The following is a 20,124-nucleotide window of genomic DNA, read 5'->3' as shown; positions in this document are numbered from 1 at the left end:
AGCTAGTAGATGCTTACATTTTATAGTCACTAAGGCTTTTAAATTTTATACTTATAATTTTTTAAAAAATATGTTGTTATTTATTGATTTTAAAGAAAGAAAAAGGGAGAGGTAGAGAAATATTGAATGACTGTCTTCTGCACATTGAGCTTGCAACCCAGGCATGTGCCCTAACTAGGAATGGAACCGGTGACCTTTTGGTGCATGGAAGGACACTCTCAACCAACTGAGCCACATCAGCCATGGATACTCTCACAACATTTTAAAAAGATATTACTTACAATATAAACCCTTTCTCCTTTGGTCATAATAGAGACAGGTGCCATTAGGTTTCTTTCCTCTCCTATATTTATCAAAAGGAGAGAAAGAAATCTATATGACCTTAATCTTTAAATTCCCCTTTTTCTGGATGACAGGGTATAACCTATTCAACAAAGACAGTCTTACTTCAGACATGTTAATAATATTCATTAAGCACGGCTCTCTTTTATATTTAGTCAGCCCTCAATTACCACTCTCATCCTTCTTTGTTGCTTTTGACCTACCCTATAATAAGTTTCCTGTAAATGGCTGATTCCATCCACTACAATTTTAGCTGGGAGAACAACCCCCTGCTAAGTTTGGAGGCCATATCATTGTAACCTCCTACGAAAAGTGTTTTCCAATCCTGATGTCACTGCTCTGATGATAATACCTGTGTCCTTGTGAATTCAGCCTCCAGAGACCAAATGCTAAGATATGATGTTCTATCTATCAGAAGAAATGGATCCTTTCTTTCCAGTTAATTTACTTTAGTGTGAGGATGAAAAGGGAATGATTCATTCCCGGGCTGAAATTTGGAGATTTTCAAGCACTTTTAAAAAATTCTTTTGTTTAGGCTAAACTATGAAGTATACTTTAGCTCAATGAAGAATTTAAAAACACGTTGTCTCCTACACTGTTAGTGGGAGTCTTAGTTCATTCACTCAAATGTTGTAGCTGATCAAGAATTGTGTTTCAGTGGTAAAACAAGAAAAAATTATTTACTTGCCTTTCAAATGGCATTTCCCAGTAGCTTGGCTTGCCATCTGTTGCTGATAACTCCCCAATTTAGCTACAGCCTAGACTCCATCTCTAAGCTCCATATCAAAGAATTATTTACAGAGCCCATCTTTCTTAGATGTTTTAAAGAGTCCTCGAACTCAACATACCCTAACCTAATTCATGTTCTTCTACCCACACATTTTGACCTCTTTGAATATCAAAAATTCCAGGAAACAGAAACTTTAATCATGTGTTTGGAAGAAGCAGAAATCTGTGAGGCATCTTTGAGGACACCCCTCAAAATTCACCATCATTTATTGACATTTTTAATTCACCTATTAATCGAATGTATGTACTTTCCTCTCTCTGCTTTCTCTGTCATCATCAGATTCTTAGGTCCATCATCTCTTCTTTGGACCATTATGATAATAATCCAACCCTTTGCTCCATCCCCATTTTATCCATCTCTTCCCATCTAATCTTGTCGTCCCTGCCAGAGTGATCTCATTAAAATACAAATATGTGTCTATATTTCTTAAATACCTTTGAGCAGCCTTCCATTTTAACAGATATTAAAGAACTGTTAATATCTGTTATCTGAGGCTACAAGGCTCTCTGCTAGAGCTGACTTGTGCCCAGTGATACTTCCTAGTGTCGAAAGACTTCACATTTCAAGATAGAAACAAGCATCATATAGTTTTCCACACTTTCTTTTGCACTTCACCATTAATTTATTGGAGCTTGGATTTAAAGAACTTAAATGGGTGAACCCTCAGATAGAATGGTGCTAATCATGGTATCTAAAGCATGGGCCCAAGATAGAGAAAAACTAGTAGTGTGAAGTTTAATCCCTTTGCAATGAGACTTGCAAATAGTTTTTTGCAGTTTTCAAACCTTTTCTACTTTGCTTAAAGTATTTTTTTAATAGGAAAAAACTTGTAAATTTAGTTTCATTTATCAGTCTAACTTGTCCTCTATCTCATAACTGCAATAGCATCTGCCATAGATCAGTCAGTCCTTGGTGAATGAATGAAGAGAACAAGGATTGAAATAAAGATGAATTCTGCCTGTTAGTCTAAGTTCTTAAGGTTATTTGTGATCTCTTACTCCCAGTGCACCCAAAGTGCTTCAGAAAATTGTTCTGGTGCTTAACACTGACAAAACATCTGGCTCAAATATGTACCATTATTTGTGGACCCGAAGACTCTCACTAACAATTGCAAATTTTAGAGGTGATCTTTGGGACAAGTTGACTAAGAGAGCAATTGAAACAATTCTCAGATGTATGAATTAGAAATGCTACAAACCTATACTAAGAAGTCCTTCCATGACTTATGGAGAAATAAGGAATTTAATAATTTTCCCCTAATGGAAGGGGCTCTTCTTCAGCAAATACAAGACTATATATACATATACGTATATATATATAATTACATGGATTTCTAGGGAAGAAAATGGGCTAATGATGTCAGAATTAATTTCTCTACATTGTTTAAAAACATAAATATTCCATTGTGAGAGTTAAATAGTATAAACGGAAAAATAGCACTCGAATACTGCACATTTCTATCTGTTTATTTAAAAGAATTCTGTGTTAAATAAATCTGAAGTGCAGAGTCATCACTAGAATTATTCATTGCATTTCCTGGATTTAAAAAAAAAATCTTATTAGTTATTCATCAGAATTTTTTTTTTATAGGGAAACAATCTCCATATTTTTCTTTTGCAAAGAGGGCTCCCTATAAATAGCACAACTTACAGTTGGTGGTAAGTTTCTCCTGGAGAAAAAAAACAATAATAGTTTGTGTTTGTGCCAGATGCTTTTCCAGCATTAAGTGCCATAAAAATTCCCTGAAGTGTGTTCAACAGATAAGGCAAAGTGCCAGAGAATGGCAGGGAATTAAGTTGAACCCTGTTCTTATGTAAAATCCTTTGAGATGCTATATGCATATTTCCATGTTGAAGTAAAAATGTGAAGCTAATTCAAGTGCATTTCATAGGCACTTATTTAAAGATCTAGATTAGGACTTAGGGACTCAATGACAAGGAACATTAGGTCTTTCCCTGTAGATAAAGTCACTTTTTTTGTTTTAGAAGAAACAGACATTTAGCCCTTCTTATGGCAGCAACATCAGTGGTACCCAACACTGCATACCCCACACTACATGGAGTAGGTCACATGTGATAATAGACATCTGTCAACAAAATAAGGTGTTATGCAGAGAGAACTAGTCATACAAAGGCTAAAAAATTATTTCTTCCAAGGGTATTTTTCTTAAGAGAATAAAAGGGATATATATCCATCCTTTATCTGCACTATACGCAGATTTCCTTGCTAGAGAATGACATAGTGACTGTGACTGAGAGGTGAGGACCTGGGGTAGGTAAATTGCCTGGATAACTAAAAAAATCTTATTAGTTATTTATCAGAAAAGCATCTGGCAATAGGAGGAAGTGGACTTACAGGAAGCATGCAATTCATGCCAGGAAATAGACATTTTTCTCTACTGCTGATACCAACACCTATGACAGCTTGACCCTCGGACATAATTAAATTCAACATTTCTAATTACTTCCAAACTTTTAAATCATACATGACAATCACACCCAGAGAAAAGTATTAAGCTTTGGGCATTGTGAAGGGATGGATATTGAACACTGATTAAGTAATTAGACAATGTGTTGTTGTTTCTAATACATCTCAATTTCATATAAGACATTTTTGTGATTATATTACTAGAGTGAAAACTCATGTGAGGTCCCAGGCTTACAAAAAGACCCCCAGAATATTGAACCTACTTAGCCAGATCCAAATATTGCTTTTAGTTCATCTAGACCAGGCACACCAGCTTCAAAATTCCACTGCCAGCCTGTGTCTCCCAATCAGGGACCCAACATTAGAGATCAGTGAGGTAGTTGTTTTGATTCCAAATATACAGAAAAAGATGGTTTCACAACAGGAACTCTCAAATGAGCTTTCTTCACTCTAATGAGTACTCCTTACTTTATCATTCACGTTAAACTCTTGAACACATTAAATGCTTAATGTTTAAACATCGTGAATGCTTGTAGATGAGGTGAAGAACGTTGAAAAGTTGAGTCCATCTAGATTATTTTTTTCCAACCACATAGTCACTTAGTAACAGGATATTTTCTTTGCTTATAAAATAAAAGTTAGAATTACCTAATGTATCTGAGAAATTATGACATGCCTCTTATTTGTTTATTTAGTTTTTTTTGTGTGTGTTTGTTTTTGTTTTTGTTTTTGTTTTTGTTTCAGTGAATAGTGGTAGTGTATAAAAATTACTTTACTCTTGGTCCTATTATCTTCTTTATCATATATTTTTTTCTATTCCTATGACTATTATTGTTCATTTTTCTACTGAGGAGTGCAGAAGACAAGGACACATTACATTTAAAACAAGGCATCCATCACATGAGCTCAGAGAGAATACTCATAATTGAATCATGTGTTTTACTTTGGGACTCAATGCCAGTGAATTTTCATTTTTATTCATAATGTAGTCATCTACTTCTGCATTAACTGCACAATCCCAAGTTAAAATAAATTAATAAATACTCTTTGTGGGACATTTAATTAAGGAAAAAAAATGCCTATGTTACATCATTTCCCCTGTTGTATAAGAGAATTTGAAAGGAACATGTATTCACAGCAGTACGGAAAATGTAAACAATGAGCCCTTCTATCTGTAAATTTCTCCTTCAAATCGTTTAAGTGGAGTAACAGAAAAAGCACTCTCCTTGGCTTACTGGAGTGGTTTTTATTTGCCTGCTGGCGAGAAGTTTTCCTCAATAAAAAAGCCTCACATACATAATGAAAGAACCAGGATATGACTAACACTACAGTACTTTAGTGCAAATAAAAAATAGTGAATTAGATACTTGTTATAGTGATGCTATAAGAATTGTGATACAAGGCTTAGCTTTGCTTATATTCTCATAGAGTTGGGGATTTGCCCAGCCCCACAGTATGGATTATGGCAAGGCATTCGGTAAATAGGTAAAAAAAAAAAAAAGGGGGGGGGGGTTCGAGGGTCACACTGCAATAATAATTACCTTGGAGAGAAAAAGTAAAAAGTCGAAAGAAAAAGTCACAAAGACTTGGAAAGCACTTACATGGGATTTGAGGATTGTATGGAGATTTTCAAGGTTGATTTGCTATTTTGCTTTCATCTGTCTTGGGTAGACACTTTCCAATTACATATGTATCTGAGTTATTTTTTAACTTCTTTGTATGACTTCATCTTAAGGAAAGAAACTTTTTAAAAAATATATTTTTAATTGATTTTTAACAGAGAGGAGGAGAGAGGGATAGAGAGCTAGAAACGTCGATGAGAGAGAAACACCGACCAGCTGTCTCTTGCACACCCCCTACTGGGGATGTGCCCTCAACCAACGTACATGCCCCTGACCAGAATCGAGCCTGGGACCTTTCAGTCCGCACACCGACACTCTACCACTGAGCCAAACCGGTTTCGGCGGGAAAGAAACTTTTGATAATTTTTCTGGGTAATGCATATTGCTGACATTTAGACACATGCAGATGTTCCATCTTCAAATAGTTATGCATTAATCTTAAAAAAAAAAAAAAAAAAAAACAACACTAGACTTTGGCTACTTATAGAAAAAGAGGTCATCTTTGTTGAAAGACCACTAATATTAAAATGAGTGGCTCTGAAACTTTCGTTTGCATCGTAATCATCAGAAGAGCTTGTAAAACACAGATTGCTGAGTCCCATCTCCAAAATTTCTGATTCAGTAGGACTGGGATGGAGGTTGAGAATTTATATCTCTAACAAGCTCCAGGCTTCTGTTGCTGCTACTGGTCTGGAGACCACCCTTTGAGAACTAGTGCTTCATAGGAATGTTCAATTAAGCTGAGTTGAGAAAAAGGGGATTAAGATGGAATTAGGACTTGGAAATATTCTATTGATATTTACAAATGTGATATTCAAAATATTCCACTAGTCACTGGCCAAACAAAATGCATACTGGTCTTAATCCATATGGCTAAGCCTGTGCCCACTGCCTCCACATTAGACTTGAGTGAGTGTATGCCACCTAAAAACGTCTTACTGATGAATCAAAATTATATACGTGTTTGCTTTTTTAAATAGTTCTTCAAATAAAAATCTAAAGTATTTTAGAGTTTAGAATAATATGTCATGTTTTATAATTTCATTTATGTCTTCATCTCCAAACAATAATCTCAGCTAAAATATTCAAAATCAGATAATAAAAAAAAGAATCCCTCTGACTCATGTGTTACCTCTGCCCTCTCCAAAGAACATGGCAACTTCTTTAATAACTACTCTTCATTTTTCTCATATTTTATTTCAATAAATTTAATATGTGGTAAAATTACTTGATATCAACTAACAAAGATCATGTTTTCCTTTTGGAATGATGTGTTCATGAAAATTAATTGGTTTTGGTAATCAGATACATATACTTACAATACACTTCTGAGTATTAAAAAAAATATTAAGATACCTTTATATAAAAGAGATGGTGAGACTGGAAGACATTTGAAATTCCGAAGATACACTTAGATGACTGAACAGTCTGACTGCCTATTGATGACTAGGGTGTGGTGATGACATTTAAAGTGGCATCATTCTTTTCTTCAGGAATGTGTGTGCATATCTTTAATGTCAGCACTTGCCACTTGTTAGATTTGCTGGTGTCATGTGCTATTTCAAAGTAGGTAATAGTGATTTTTATGACACAGTACCCCAATATCCCACTTGTTACTTAAAAGTAAGTTGTCAAAGTCCAATTTTTATTGTTCTGCTTACTTCTGTGTGTACTCTGATCATCTGATTCTGTTTTCAGTTTTCAAATGCAAAATTCTGAAATGTGCCATAATGAAGCAGTATACGTCTTTAACCTTGGAATCATTCCTGTGAAGAAGTAATTGTTTGCTTGTGTCTGACGGTTCCCAGGTTTCTGGGAAAGACTTGAGTCAGAAACTGGCTAATAAATAACAGGAAACAACCTTGGAGGGAATGTGGTGTACTCCGTTACATCCACCGTCTCTCTGCCCAGACAAAGGCCCACAGAGACATCTCTGGCCAACTGCTGCTTTAAAACAATCTCCCAGCAGGATACTTACTTAGGTTACAGTCACAGAAAGATTAGATATGGCTGCAAAATCTGTCCAGTCCAGCGAAGTGGCAGAAAGGGGAGTAGTAAGAGTAAGAAGAGCTGGCTGAGTTGGTTTTTATTTTGCTTTTTAGTTTTTTTTTGTGGTTTATGTTTTCATACAAAGAATACACTTTTATACAACACACCTGTATTCAGTTGGACCAAGAGTTATGGGTCTATAGAAAAGTAGTACTAATGTGACCTAAAAGTAGTCCAATAAATTCTACAAACAATAAATAAGGGAGGATGACAAAGAAAATTTATAATATCCAGAAGGGTTATCATACCAGTTGGAATGTCCATTTCTACCTGAAGACACACACCTGCACAATTACAATTACATTGATCTCCTCTAGTGCTATCTGCCTTCTGTACACCATTCCCCGAAATTCTACACATCATGGGTTCTCCATAGCACTTTGGACCTTCATATCACTGGATTTTTCTTTTCCAAATTTGAAAGAGGCTTAATTGTCTTTCTTTGAGTCAGATAATTTTTAATTAAGATGATTATTTTCAGGATGCTTTGGGACTGTTGTTCAATTAACAAATGAATGTGCATTTTTTAATTTTTTTTTCTTTTTGCTTTTTAATATATCCAGTGTTTCAGTTGGGACACACCAACTTCTCCCACAACTTCCTGAGCTATTTCACTGGTGGGAATCATTGCCTTAGTTGTATCTGTATGGAGAGTATTTGGGGGGTATAAGTGTTCTTTTTTCTTGTTGGGTTCTTTTTGAGTGTTTCTTAATCTCCAAAGTAGTGACACTCCTGATTCTATGGTATTCTAAAACAAAGTGTTATTTGGTTGGAAATACCACTGAAAATGCAGATTTACTAGAAACCTTAAAATGTTTATTTTAGAGAGATACGTATAGCTGTTAATGTTAATTTAAACACTATCTTTAATAGGCATTGTATATAAAACATTCACTTCTATACCAGGGGTAGGAATGCTGACAGGGAGAATAGAGGAACTTTGCTTTAAGGAAAAGTATGTAGCCAGTTGCCTAGTGAAAATGACCCACTATGTTGTAGATTTAATTGACTGTCGCATATTGTCCTCAAAAGATATGTCTAAAGGACTTGATTTATTAATAAGAAAAACTAGGCAGAAAATAAAAAGGGACACACTGCTCTGTCCATCAAAGTTGCATTCTCCACGTAGAATCAAACCAGTCCAATCTATTGCTGGTTCACCAATTAACTACAGCCAGTCTTAACTTCATATTTTGACTCACGCTATGTCTTTTGATGTTACGTGTTGTTGGAAAACTTGTAACTGATGTATGAGTGTCCTTTCTGTTCAAACTGTTTCTAATATATAATTTCCTTGTCCAGTGTTCTTTCAATAAGGGTACCTAATCCTTTGAGGATACTTGTCAGAATGATGCAAATGAAGGTGTATATTAATTGTTTATCATTTATAAAAATATATACTGCCACACCCTGCCTACCACAGTTGCTGTGATGAAGAGAACAGTGTGATTATTATTTTTCTTGCAAAATGGAACCTTGAGTTTATTTATTTATTTAATATATTTTTATTAATTTCAGAGAGGAAGGGAGAGGGAGAGAGAAAGATAGAAACATCAATGATAAAAGAGAATCATTGATCAGCTGCCTCTTGCATGCCCCCTACTGGGAGCCATGCCTGCAACCTGGGCATGAGCCCTTGACCAGAATCTGACCTGGAACTTTTCAGTCCTGAGGCCAACACTGAGCCAAACCAGCTGGGGTGAACCTTGGGTTTAAATAAGCCTTTGGAAGTAATGGATAGTCTAACAGGCAGAGGTCTCCACTTCTTTGTGAGGTGACATTTTGAAAGGTTTTTGAGCTGGGAATCCTGATCTAAGAATTTCCCTGCTCACTCCCAGTCCACCCCAAGCCACCAAGGCTCTCTCCCCTATAAATAAGCATTAATAAATATAGATATCTTTAAGATGATTTTCTATCTCAGTGAATGTGTCTCTCCAGAACCATAAGAAAGATAGTTTTCAGAAAATATAAACTTGGGGGGTGGGAGAAAAAAAAAAAAAAAAAAATATATATATATATATATATATATATATATATATATATAGACACAGACAAAAGAATTACATTGATCCCATTACATAGTCAAAACACACTGTAGCCTCTTGACAATGGGCCGGGCATGAAAGACTTACATGTTGAAAGAATGCCTCTACGTTGAATTTCTAAGGCCACCTTCTATGGGAAGCAAGCAGAAAGAACGGATCAGAAAATTACCCAGCTTCTGTGTACTCCATTTGTATTTGCTTTTGAACTCTGAAGCTTCAATCTCAGCCTCCTGAGCGCCACTTCCCTTATTATATATGAAGTTTTTCTTCTAGACACCTGTTGGGGTCTGTCTTAATAAGACACGTTGTAGAAAGAGGAACACATTTCCCAGGCCAAGAAGGTGAGAGCTATTTCTTTCTAGGGCCCTTGTTATTTGGGGGCCCAGCATCTTCTGTGGCAGAACAAAGGCAACACAGGTATAAATTCTTATTTTTCTTCCACTCCGCAAAGAAAATGTTGTTGATGTGGTTGGTGTTCAGCTACATGTCTCTGAAGAGAAGCAGTCAAATACTCCTTCCTTCCAACCAGAGGTTTTAGAACTCGATGCCCATCGCTTTCTAGCATCATTCTAAACAGAACCCCACTGTTTGGCCATGGCCAAAATTAGCTTGAATGGTACCGATTATTGAAAGGGAGTCTGTATTTGCAATAATACAGAGAATGCTAGTTTAGAAATGAGCCTGATTGCATGGTTCATTTTGTTCTCCTTTGTAGAGCCAGGCTGCGGCCCACTACAAAGGCACGAAACATGCCAAGAAGCTCAAAGCACTGGAAGCCATGAAAAATAAGCAGAAATCTGTCACTGCCAAGGACAGCGCAAAGACTACCTTCACCTCCATCACTACCAATACCATCAACACCAGCTCTGACAAAACAGGTTAAACAATGATCTTTGTTGTTGTCCTTGTTGTTGTTGCTGTCACCATCATTGTCCTTTGGGCCTTCTTCCCTTGTCTAACCCTGTGTCTGTTTACCTGTGTTCCTGCCATGTTGATTCATGCATGATCCATCTTTCTATGTGATGGTAATTGTTTCCCCTCATTTTTTAAATACCCTTCAGGCACTAAAATTATCACAAGTTATACTACAGAGTTTGCGTTTGAAACAGCCCTGTGACTGTTTGAAAGCAACACCAGAGTCATAAAGGCATTTGAAGCCATGTCCTTGATAACCCTTGTTGAGAAGTGAACCTTGCTGATGCACATTGTTTGCATCTAGTATGCAGCACTCTAGCCTGACACTGCATGGCAGATTTGATTGAACGGTGCGTAAAACAACAAGGTATGCCAAGTGAATTGAGAAGGTCCCAATAACGGTATTATTACCGACAGGCCTTCTTCTCATAAATCCCAAGCAGTGCAGTGTTTTAGGTAATTCTGGGCTTGTTACGCCTGGGTAGCATTTCTTCTGCATACACAGGTAAGTGTTATTGATACCAATTACTCTTTTTAACAGAGTCTTCTCAGTGAAACAATGGCCTCTGAATGGCCCCTTGGGATAGCTCCTGCAAACAGCTAGTTTATTTGCAACAGGGGAAGGTCCATGGGGTTTCCCTAAGATGACATTTGAAAATGTAAAAACACTGGTCCTCACATTTTACGTGAAAGTCCTGTGTGATGTATGGATGTACATTTAATACACTACTGTCTAAAACAGAAGAGCTGGTACATGGTTTCCAGTCCCTTCAATGATCAGGAAGCATCCATATCATCGTAGATAGTCTTAACTAGAGGAAATTTTCCTGGCCATGACTGATAAAAATGTAAAATGCTACAGTGAGCCAGTAGAACAGATCATAGTGATTTGATGACACCTGCTTGCATCCATTAGACACATATAGGATCTGAGGATATGCCTGTTCCTATGTGAATCTGTAAGGGGTGATGATATTCTCTACAAATTCCCACAACAGCATTGTTGTTCCTTACCCAGGTGTGATTGGTAGATGCATCATGCTGTCCTCCCTGAGAACCCTTTGTACTCCCTGAAGCTGAATGTCTTTGTCATCTTTGTACACTGTCATTAGGTGTAGGTGCTGAATAAAGTGTCTATTGGATGTCATCCCCCTCGATTCTCTGATTCTGATTTGTTTAACTTTGTGTCACAACATTCTACAGGTAAAAAAGAAGTGCTTGTCATCTTCACTTCTTTGATATCCAGAGTAAGAGCTGGATTATGTCATTTTATTAAGTTAGATGTACAATTTACATTAATCTTTTCTCTATTAATTTAAAACGTATTTCCTTTTTGAGGGGAACTATCAGGGAGTAATCAGCAATGAAGCAGGTGACTTTAATCCCACCCCACCCCCCAGATATTAGAGCACAGATTGGCATCCTGAAGGCCATAATTTCCATAATGTATTTCATTTGTAAAAAGAAAGTAGATAGAGAGAACAAAGGCATGGGTTTGATTAAAAAAGATGAGCTTGTTGTAAAGAGTTTAATGTAAAGTTTTTGCTTGCCTCCAAATGTTTCTATTCTTAGACACTTTATCAGTCATGACTATTTGGGTTTGCTTGACTCCTCTTTTTTAATTTAATTTTATTGGGGTGACATTGGCCAACACGAACACATAGGTTTATGTATGGATTTCTAAGTTACAAAATCTGTACATAGCACTATGTTTCCACCGCCCAAAGTCATCTTCTCCTGTCACCTCATATGAGGACTCCCTTCTCCCCCAACCCCTGCCCATCTACCACACACCACTGTTTGTGTTCATAAATTTCAGTTTTATATCCCACATAGGGTTCTTAACTTTTTCTATCTGACTTATTTCACTTAGCGTAATGTTCTCAAGGTCCTCTCATGTTGTTGTAAATAATGCTATTTAATCTTTTCTTATGGCCGAGTAGTATTCCATTGCGTATATGTACCACATCTTCTCTCTTCAGTCCTCTATCTCAGGGCATTTTGGCTGTTTCCATGTCTTGTCCACTGTGAAAAAGGCTGCACTGAACATAGGGGTGCATATATTTTTGTGTATAAATGAGTTTGAGTTTTTTTTATATACTATATACCTATATACCTGTTGGTTCATATGGCAGCTCTATTCTTAATTTCTTGACTCCTCTTTAAAATGCAAAAGTCACTGTTACATTGAGGATGCACATCATTGAACAATATATACTTACATGGTGGGTAGAGCTGCTAACTTGAGTTAGGGAAGGCTCCTGCACGTGTTGTCTCTGTTTTGAATGCATTCTTCCATTTCTCAACTTAAAGACCAAACTATAAATGAGGGCAGTCACCAAGGCTCTGTCCTTTTAGAAGTGGAACGGAAACATTTTTTTGGGTTGGCCTGTGGGTGACAACCTACCATACAATAAACTGATTCCCAGTGGAGATGCAGGAACTTGCCCACTGGTTGGAATGGCATTGAAATGGTGAAACACCCTTTCATACTAGAGCAAAAGAAAATTCCTGAAAGGCAGGAGAGATAGTCAAATCTATAAAGTTGGTACAAATATGTTAAAGCCAAATGAAGAAAATTATGAGCATCAGGAAGGACATTGCTCTCCTAATCTATAGGAATCTGTACTCAACCCCCTTATCCCCTCCCCCAAAACAACAACAACAACAACAACAAAAAGTCCCTTACATTGAAAGACTAAGGTTTCTAGCACACTAACCTGGTATTTTAAGCCAAATTTTATCAAATGGGGATTTCCACAAAACTGTCTATAAGAAGTAGCCTAAGAAAGCTCCAGTCATGTTATAAATTATTATCTCATTTCTATTGCAATATAAATCAGAAGTACCTATGCTAACCAATTAGAGTTTTTTTAAAACACACACACACACACACAATTACTTGTTTTTTTACTACTGTTTCTTCCTACTGATGAGGAAGGAACACAACCCTGAAAATCAGATGGGTTTCTGAGGCATTTCCTTAGAACAGTTAAAAGAGGAGGGAGGGAGGGAGGGAGGGAGGGAGGGAGGGAAGGAGAGAGAGAGAGAGAGAGAGAGAGAGAGAGAGAGAGAGAGAGAGAGATAAGACTATAGAATTAAAGTTCATGTATTTTTTTAAATATATATATATATGTATATATATATATTATATATATATATATATATATATATATATTATTGATTTTTTACAGAGAGGAAGGGAGAGGGATAGAGAGTTAGAAACATCAATGAGAGAGAATCATCGATCAACTGCCTCTTGCACACCCCCTACTGGGGATGTGCCTGCAACCAAGGTACATGACCTTGACCGGAATCGAACCTGGGACCCATCAGTCCGCAGGCCAACGCTCTATCCACTGAGCCAAATCGGTTTCGGCAGCTCATGTATTTTTTAATTTAAAAAATTAACCATTTTGATTAATGCACAAGGTTTTTGTGTGATTTTGGGACTTAACTATATGTAAAAGATATAGATGTGTATTACATCACATTTTACAATACTAATTTTAATAAATTATTTTTAATAAAAATATTCCAAATTTATATAAAAAAGTATTTGCTTTTAAAAAGGCTAAATAGATAATGCTTTGGTAGATAAAATCCTTAAGAGAAAGCTAGCAACAATAGTAAAAAGGGCAAGAAGTAATGTGGACTTAAATTATATAATTGACTTGGAGTTTTTCCTGGGTTCTCAAACATACAAAAAATAGAATACTCATAAAAAAACAAATTTTCATTCCAATTCTACTTAATAAAAAGAGAGCTGTGAAAACAATTCCTCTTAAATTCCTAAATCATATATTATGGGTTTTAATTGCTGCTTTGGGCTAACAAATATGTCTAAATGACACATAGGGTAAGCTTTTCTTCACTAATTTTATGATCTTGGAATTCTCTTTTATTACTTAATGTCACTCTGCATGCTGGAGTGGTGAGTAATAGAGAATGCTCAGTGATCAACTACTGACTGCTCACAGAAAGCCTAGCTCCTCTCTCTCTAGGCAAGAAAAATGCTCCCTAACATTAAAACATAAGTTGAGTTCTTGTGGTCTAATGAGGAGTATTAGATTGATGAATTTACAAGAAACATTTACAAGACTAAAGTAATATTCTAAAAAAAATAATTGAACACTCAAAAATTTTAGTACATGAGGGTGGTTGCTATGTATTACAGAATATTTCATAGAGTAAATATTTTCATTTTCAAAGTTGGCTAGAATAACTTTGTCTGATCTAGCAAGTTGTTTTATATAAGAGTTTCATACAAAAAAAAGTAATGATAAAAAATAAGAAATTCTGCTCAAAGTAACTTAGCAAATATAACTCAGTTGGTGTTTGTTTTTTCTTCTTTTTTTCCTATAAAATGACAAATTCAGAGGTGTAGGGTTTAGTCTTATGCTAGGCCCTCCTCTGATATTTGTGTGTGTGTGTGTGATATATATATATATATATATATATATATATATATTGATTTCAGAGAGGAAGGGAGAGGGAGAAAGAGAAACATCAGTGATGATAGAGAATCATTGATTGGCTGCCTCCTGCACACCCCCTACTGGGAATTGAGCCCACAGCCCATGCATGTGCCCTTGACCTGAATAGAACCTGGGATCCTTCAGTCTGCAGGCCCACCCTCTATCCACTGAGCCAGACCAGCTAGGACCTCTGGTCTTTCTTTACTTTCCCTTTTTAAGAAACCTTATTTATTCCAAGTGCCTATCAGTTAGTTCGGCTAGATTATACTGCAGTAATAAACAACTTAGAAATCACAGGGGCTTTTGCAACAACTAATCCTTTCTCACTTACACAACACATCAGCAGTGGTTTTCTTTCCATGTTCATTTAATTCCAGGCCCAGGCTAATGAAGCAGTCACTATTAATATTACCATTTCTATGGAAGACGGGAAAGAAAGTCATGAATCAATAGGCTTTTAAAGCTTTTTAATGGAAGTGAATTTATAACATATCTCTCACTTCCACTGCCAAGTTTCATGATTAAGCCTGTTATAATGGGCAAGAAAGAATACCTCTTCCAGGGAGGAGGCACCATGTCAGTGAACAATAAAATACATTAGTCATCATGGCTTCAACTGTCACTTGTGCCTAGGTGTCTGAGCATTCCACATTTCTAACCTTGTTCTTTTCCTCAATTCTGACCTAACTTTCCATCAAAATTGAGTCACTCACTTGGATGGTTTGTCAGCACTTCCATTATACAGGTTAAAATAAATAAATAAATAAAAAGGTAGACTCATTTTGATCATCATCCCCAACTTTCTTTCTTTTTTTAATATCCTCAGGAGGATTTTTAAAATATATATATTTTATTGATTCTTTACAGAGAGGAAGGGAGAGGGATAGAGAGTTAGAAACATCGATGAGAGAAAAACATTGATCTGCTGCCTCCTGCACACCCCCCACTGGGGATATGCCCGCGACCAAGGTACATGCCCTTGACCGGAATCAAACCTGGGACCTTTTAGTCTGCAGGCCAACTCTCTATCCACTGAGTCAAACAGGTTTCGGCATCCCAACTTTCTATTCATCCTGTTTTCCTAGTTTTATTTTTGGTCCTCAGTTCAGAATTGAAACCTTCTCGTTGTCTTTGGCTCTTCTCACTATATTAGTTTGCATGTTGATTCAGTTGTTGGAATCCACTCCCCTCACAGTCCCAACTGTTTTTGGGAAGAAAACATGTTTTCTTCTTTTACACATGGTTACTGCCCATTTCCTGGCATTGAGGTGGGTGTCTTGCCCATACAATTGCCCTAGCCTCAATTCTTGCCCCTTGGCATTGTTCATCCTGCTCTCTGTGTATACTAGACAGTGCATAGGTTACAGCTCTTAGAAACCTTCAATTTATCTTTCTGTTGAACTTCATGGCCCTCTGTGATTTGACCACAACCTACCTTTTCAAACATTTCTTTCATTGTTCACCTGCAGTATTTTCCACTACACACTTCTTTTGTCTTTGTTTCTTACACTGTTCTTTTAAATTTTTAAAAATGTATACACATTCCTCTTTATCCTTCTGCCTCTGAATTCCCGTAAAAGCCCATACTTTTCTAACTACCATACCTTATTCTTATTAAAATATGATCATTATGTCTTTATATCCTTTTATTGCTCGATGACATGCTTGTTAGGAATACATACTTACATAATCCTCTTATGTATTTTTTTTTTCTTTACCGAGAACTTTTTATATAAAAGATAAAAGGTAGTTTTAAAACTGGAAGCCATGAGTTTGTTCTTGAGTTAGAGCATAGCAAAGCTTTAGATTTTTAGTGTGAGTAGATGGTTCCATGAAGGAAAATGGTACTCATTAATCTAAGGAATTCCGAGATATTGCTCATCAAATTTCAGAGGTGAAAGTTTTCATGAAGGTCATCAAGTTTAACCCCAAAAGTTTGCTTGATTTTTCTTTGAGATTCTCTAGGTAAAGAATGCTTGACATTTCTAATGCCCCTGAGTGACTAGCAATCGGGAGTTAATTAGCCTAATTGGCAAGATCTGAGAACATTTCTCCTGGACTCTATTACACAATTCTCTATCAAGTCTCAGTGAATTGCCAACATAGTCACTATGTTGGCAATTCACTGAGATAAAGGTACTACATTACAATTTGAATTTGCACTTTGCACTTATAATTTAGTCTTTATGTACCTATTTCCCCTCCCTTTTTAAAATATGAAATTATAGTCCAGGGATGTTGCACTCACCTCTCAAAGAGTGAAATACTTTTGAATCTATCATTGAGAAAGTCAGTGAATGCAAAGGAGCCTGTATTTGCTGTGGATTAATAATTGGCTCTAAATGTGTATTGGAATGCACATTATTTGTTCAGGGACTTAGAGCGATAAAGAGACTTTTCTAACAATAAACAAGATATCTGATGTAAAATGATGGCCAGCGCCTGCAAGCAAGTACAATGGGAAACAAAGCCTCCTTGGGAAAGTCAGTCAATAATGAGGTCACAGAGTCTGAGTTCTTTCCCTTCCTGAGTATTATCTTATTTATATCAGGCCCAGGGCCAGGCAAAACTAGACACAGACCTTTTTCCCCTTTCCATTTATCTAGGAGGAAAATCATTAGAACGGTGATCTGAAAATAAAGGTGGTAGATGAATAGTTTGTAAGGAAAAAATTCCAATGTCATTTAGAATACAGACAGTTTTCAGCAGCAGACAAGTAGGAATTTGCTTTGTTTTTGTTCTCAAAGGGAATATGGGAAAAGTTTTGCTCTTCTTGACATAGGCTTCAAATATCCCAGATGTATAATGAAAAGTATACCAAAGTACAAGCTGGGCTTGACATCAGAAAGCCAGGTATCTTTGATATCGTAATACATATATGTTTAGTGTGGGGTATATTATGTATAAATATTCTATCTACATATTTACACACAAGATTCTATCTTTGATACCTGTCCTAAAAATGGCACGCTATATCAGGCCTTTATAATTAGTGCTATGCATTTTCTTTAAGAAGAAAAAAAAGAAGGCTTTTGTGTCTTATGAATCCATAGCTCTGTTGTACTCTATGAGGCAATATAAAATCATTTGAAAAGGGACACGTTTCTATCAGCACTTAGAGATCTGGTGCAACTGAGTATAAATGCCTCTTTGGCTAGTTCCTGGGGTCTTTCTTTTCTGACCCATTGTCCCAAACAAAGCCTCCCAGGGACAATGATAAAGGGCCCTATTGCATGCATCTTGGCACAGGAGTTCAAGCACCCATGTGAAACCATTGATTTGAAATGAAAGTGTTTTTTTCCTTTCTTAGCATTGGCTATTGTCATGCTCCAGATTGATCAAAGAAAGAGACTTGATCAAGTGTCCCCTTCTCAAGATGTGTGATAAGTGCTAACCGGGTGTGTGGGAGCAGATATCTAGAGAGATGGAAAAAGAGAAGGGACATTCAGAAGCGGGGGATGTGGGGGCACTCAATGCTCAGTGGAATATCATGGTTCCAGGCTCTTTGCATGTGAATCAGTGATGACACATTGCGTATTAGGGGCGACGTGGGATAACAAAAAAATCCCGTCACGTTTTTTTCGTGCATGAGGAAATCAAGATGCATGTTATTTTGTAGGTTCCATCAGGCTGATAACAATTTTGAACTATATACATTACATATGAACCCCTCCTTGAATCACAGAAGAATTTCACAGTGAATTTTCATGCAGACAAGAATATGGTATCTTCTTCAGCATAATGGTTGAGGTAGGAAGTAAGGACCTAAGTGCTTAAAGAACCTGCCAGGCAGCCTTGTTCACGTAGCTGGTATATGGTCTGTATGATAAGAGGGGAATTAAAATTAAAATAACCAGCTAGTGGTCATTTTATCTTACTGTCCAAAGCAACCAATCCCTTACTTGTGTATGTATGTGTGCATGCATGCACATGTGTGTGTATACACTATGTATGTGACTGTCTTTCTTTGCCATAAACATCAAATCTCTAAAATAAATTATGAGCTAGCCACCTAATCAGCATCTGGGAAATACTAGACATCTGGATGAATTTTTAAAATTAAACTCCCAATGGTTTAGTCTACAGATGTCATATTTATGGAAACATCTGTGTCTGTCTGTGCCTTTGTATGTATGGGTTTTTTTTGTATTTTTTATTTTTTATTTTTGAAGGGGTGTCCCCCCCCCATTTTTCTGCTGTTCTTAGGGATTAAGTAGACATTAATGATAAAAAATTTCAACTGCAAAATAATTCTTAAAGGTAGGACCTTAACTAACACAAAATTTTTGGACAATAATAAAATATGACAGAATGTGAAATGAGCACCTATAAAGTCATGGGAGAGTTAGAGAACTTTGCCTCCAAAGCTAGAAAGTGAAGGGTTTGATATCTACTAGTAGTAGACATGGAGTATGAAACAAAACATGTTCACAGCATATTTCTTGTAGTTAGGAGACAGAAAACTTGTACTGCAGTCTTAGTAAACCAAACTGAATCCTCTAGTTAAATTAAGAATTGCAATTGCATTTATGCTCTATGAATTCCAAACTCTTAACTTGGCATCAGAACATTTTTTGTCATCTAGCCATTGCCTGCCATTTCTGGCAGGTTTTCACATCTCTCCTTAACCCTAACCCAACAAAAGCACATGAGGGTTGAAAGCCAGGCATAGACATTCTTTTGCCTGACAGAGTCCCCTGTTATACTTCACTCCATTGCATGCATCAGGTGCTTATGAACAGATGGTACATATGTTATATGCTAGTGCATACACACATGGCTGTACATAAACATGTACATATGCATTCACACTCTTTGCCTGACTGATTTCCATTTCCAGGCTTCAGTATATGCTCTGTCTCCCAGCACCTTTGAAATGGTATATCTCCCTACTTGTCAACCCCACCGAAGTTTCACTTCCTTGGTGGATCATACACCTCTGTCCTATATATCTTTATCCCAGCAATTGGAAGTTTTACATAAAAAAAAAAAAAAATCAAAGAATAGCTGAAACCAGTTTGGCTCAGTGGATAGAGCATCAGCCAGTAGACTGAAAAGGTCCCGGGTTCGATTTGGCCAAGGGCATGTACCTTGGTTGCTGGAACATCCCCAGAAAGGGGTGTGCAAGAGGCAGATGATCAATGATTCTCTCCCACCGATGTTTCTAACTCTCTATCTCTCTTTCTTCCTCTGTAAAAAATCAATAAAAATACATTTTTTTAAAATCAAAGAATAATAATAATAGACTTTTTAAAATACTCCTCCAAGATATTTTTCCCACTGATTTTGTTTGTTTGTTTTTGCTAGAGACAATGGAAAGAAGGTGTGTATTGGTAGGGGGAGGCGGAGAGGAGAGTGAAACACCAGTGTGAGAAAGGCAGATTGATTGGTTGGCTCTCACACGCCCCTGACCAGAGCTGGGGATCAAACCTACAACCAAGATACTTGCCTTGACT

The 20,124-nt window shown here is 36.7% G+C and overlaps 1 protein-coding gene across 5 annotated transcripts in view; it reads left to right on the top strand.

Annotated features, from left to right (window-relative positions):
* The window catches only part of ZNF385D (zinc finger protein 385D), a 663,079-nt gene that overhangs the window by 570,557 nt on the left and 72,398 nt on the right, over window positions 1–20,124 (top strand). For all 5 annotated transcript variants that reach the window (XM_036431595.2, XM_036431594.2, XM_036431593.2 and 2 more), the window contains one exon: window positions 9,991–10,153. In XM_036431595.2, the coding sequence (XP_036287488.1) occupies window positions 9,991–10,153 (163 nt within the window). The remainder of the gene's footprint in view (window positions 1–9,990; window positions 10,154–20,124) is intronic.

This window comes from Pipistrellus kuhlii, unplaced genomic scaffold, assembly GCF_014108245.1.
Source record: "Pipistrellus kuhlii isolate mPipKuh1 unplaced genomic scaffold, mPipKuh1.p scaffold_m20_p_11, whole genome shotgun sequence".
Taxonomy (NCBI): domain Eukaryota; kingdom Metazoa; phylum Chordata; class Mammalia; order Chiroptera; family Vespertilionidae; genus Pipistrellus; species Pipistrellus kuhlii.
This window is presented reverse-complemented; position numbering and strand designations above follow the sequence as displayed.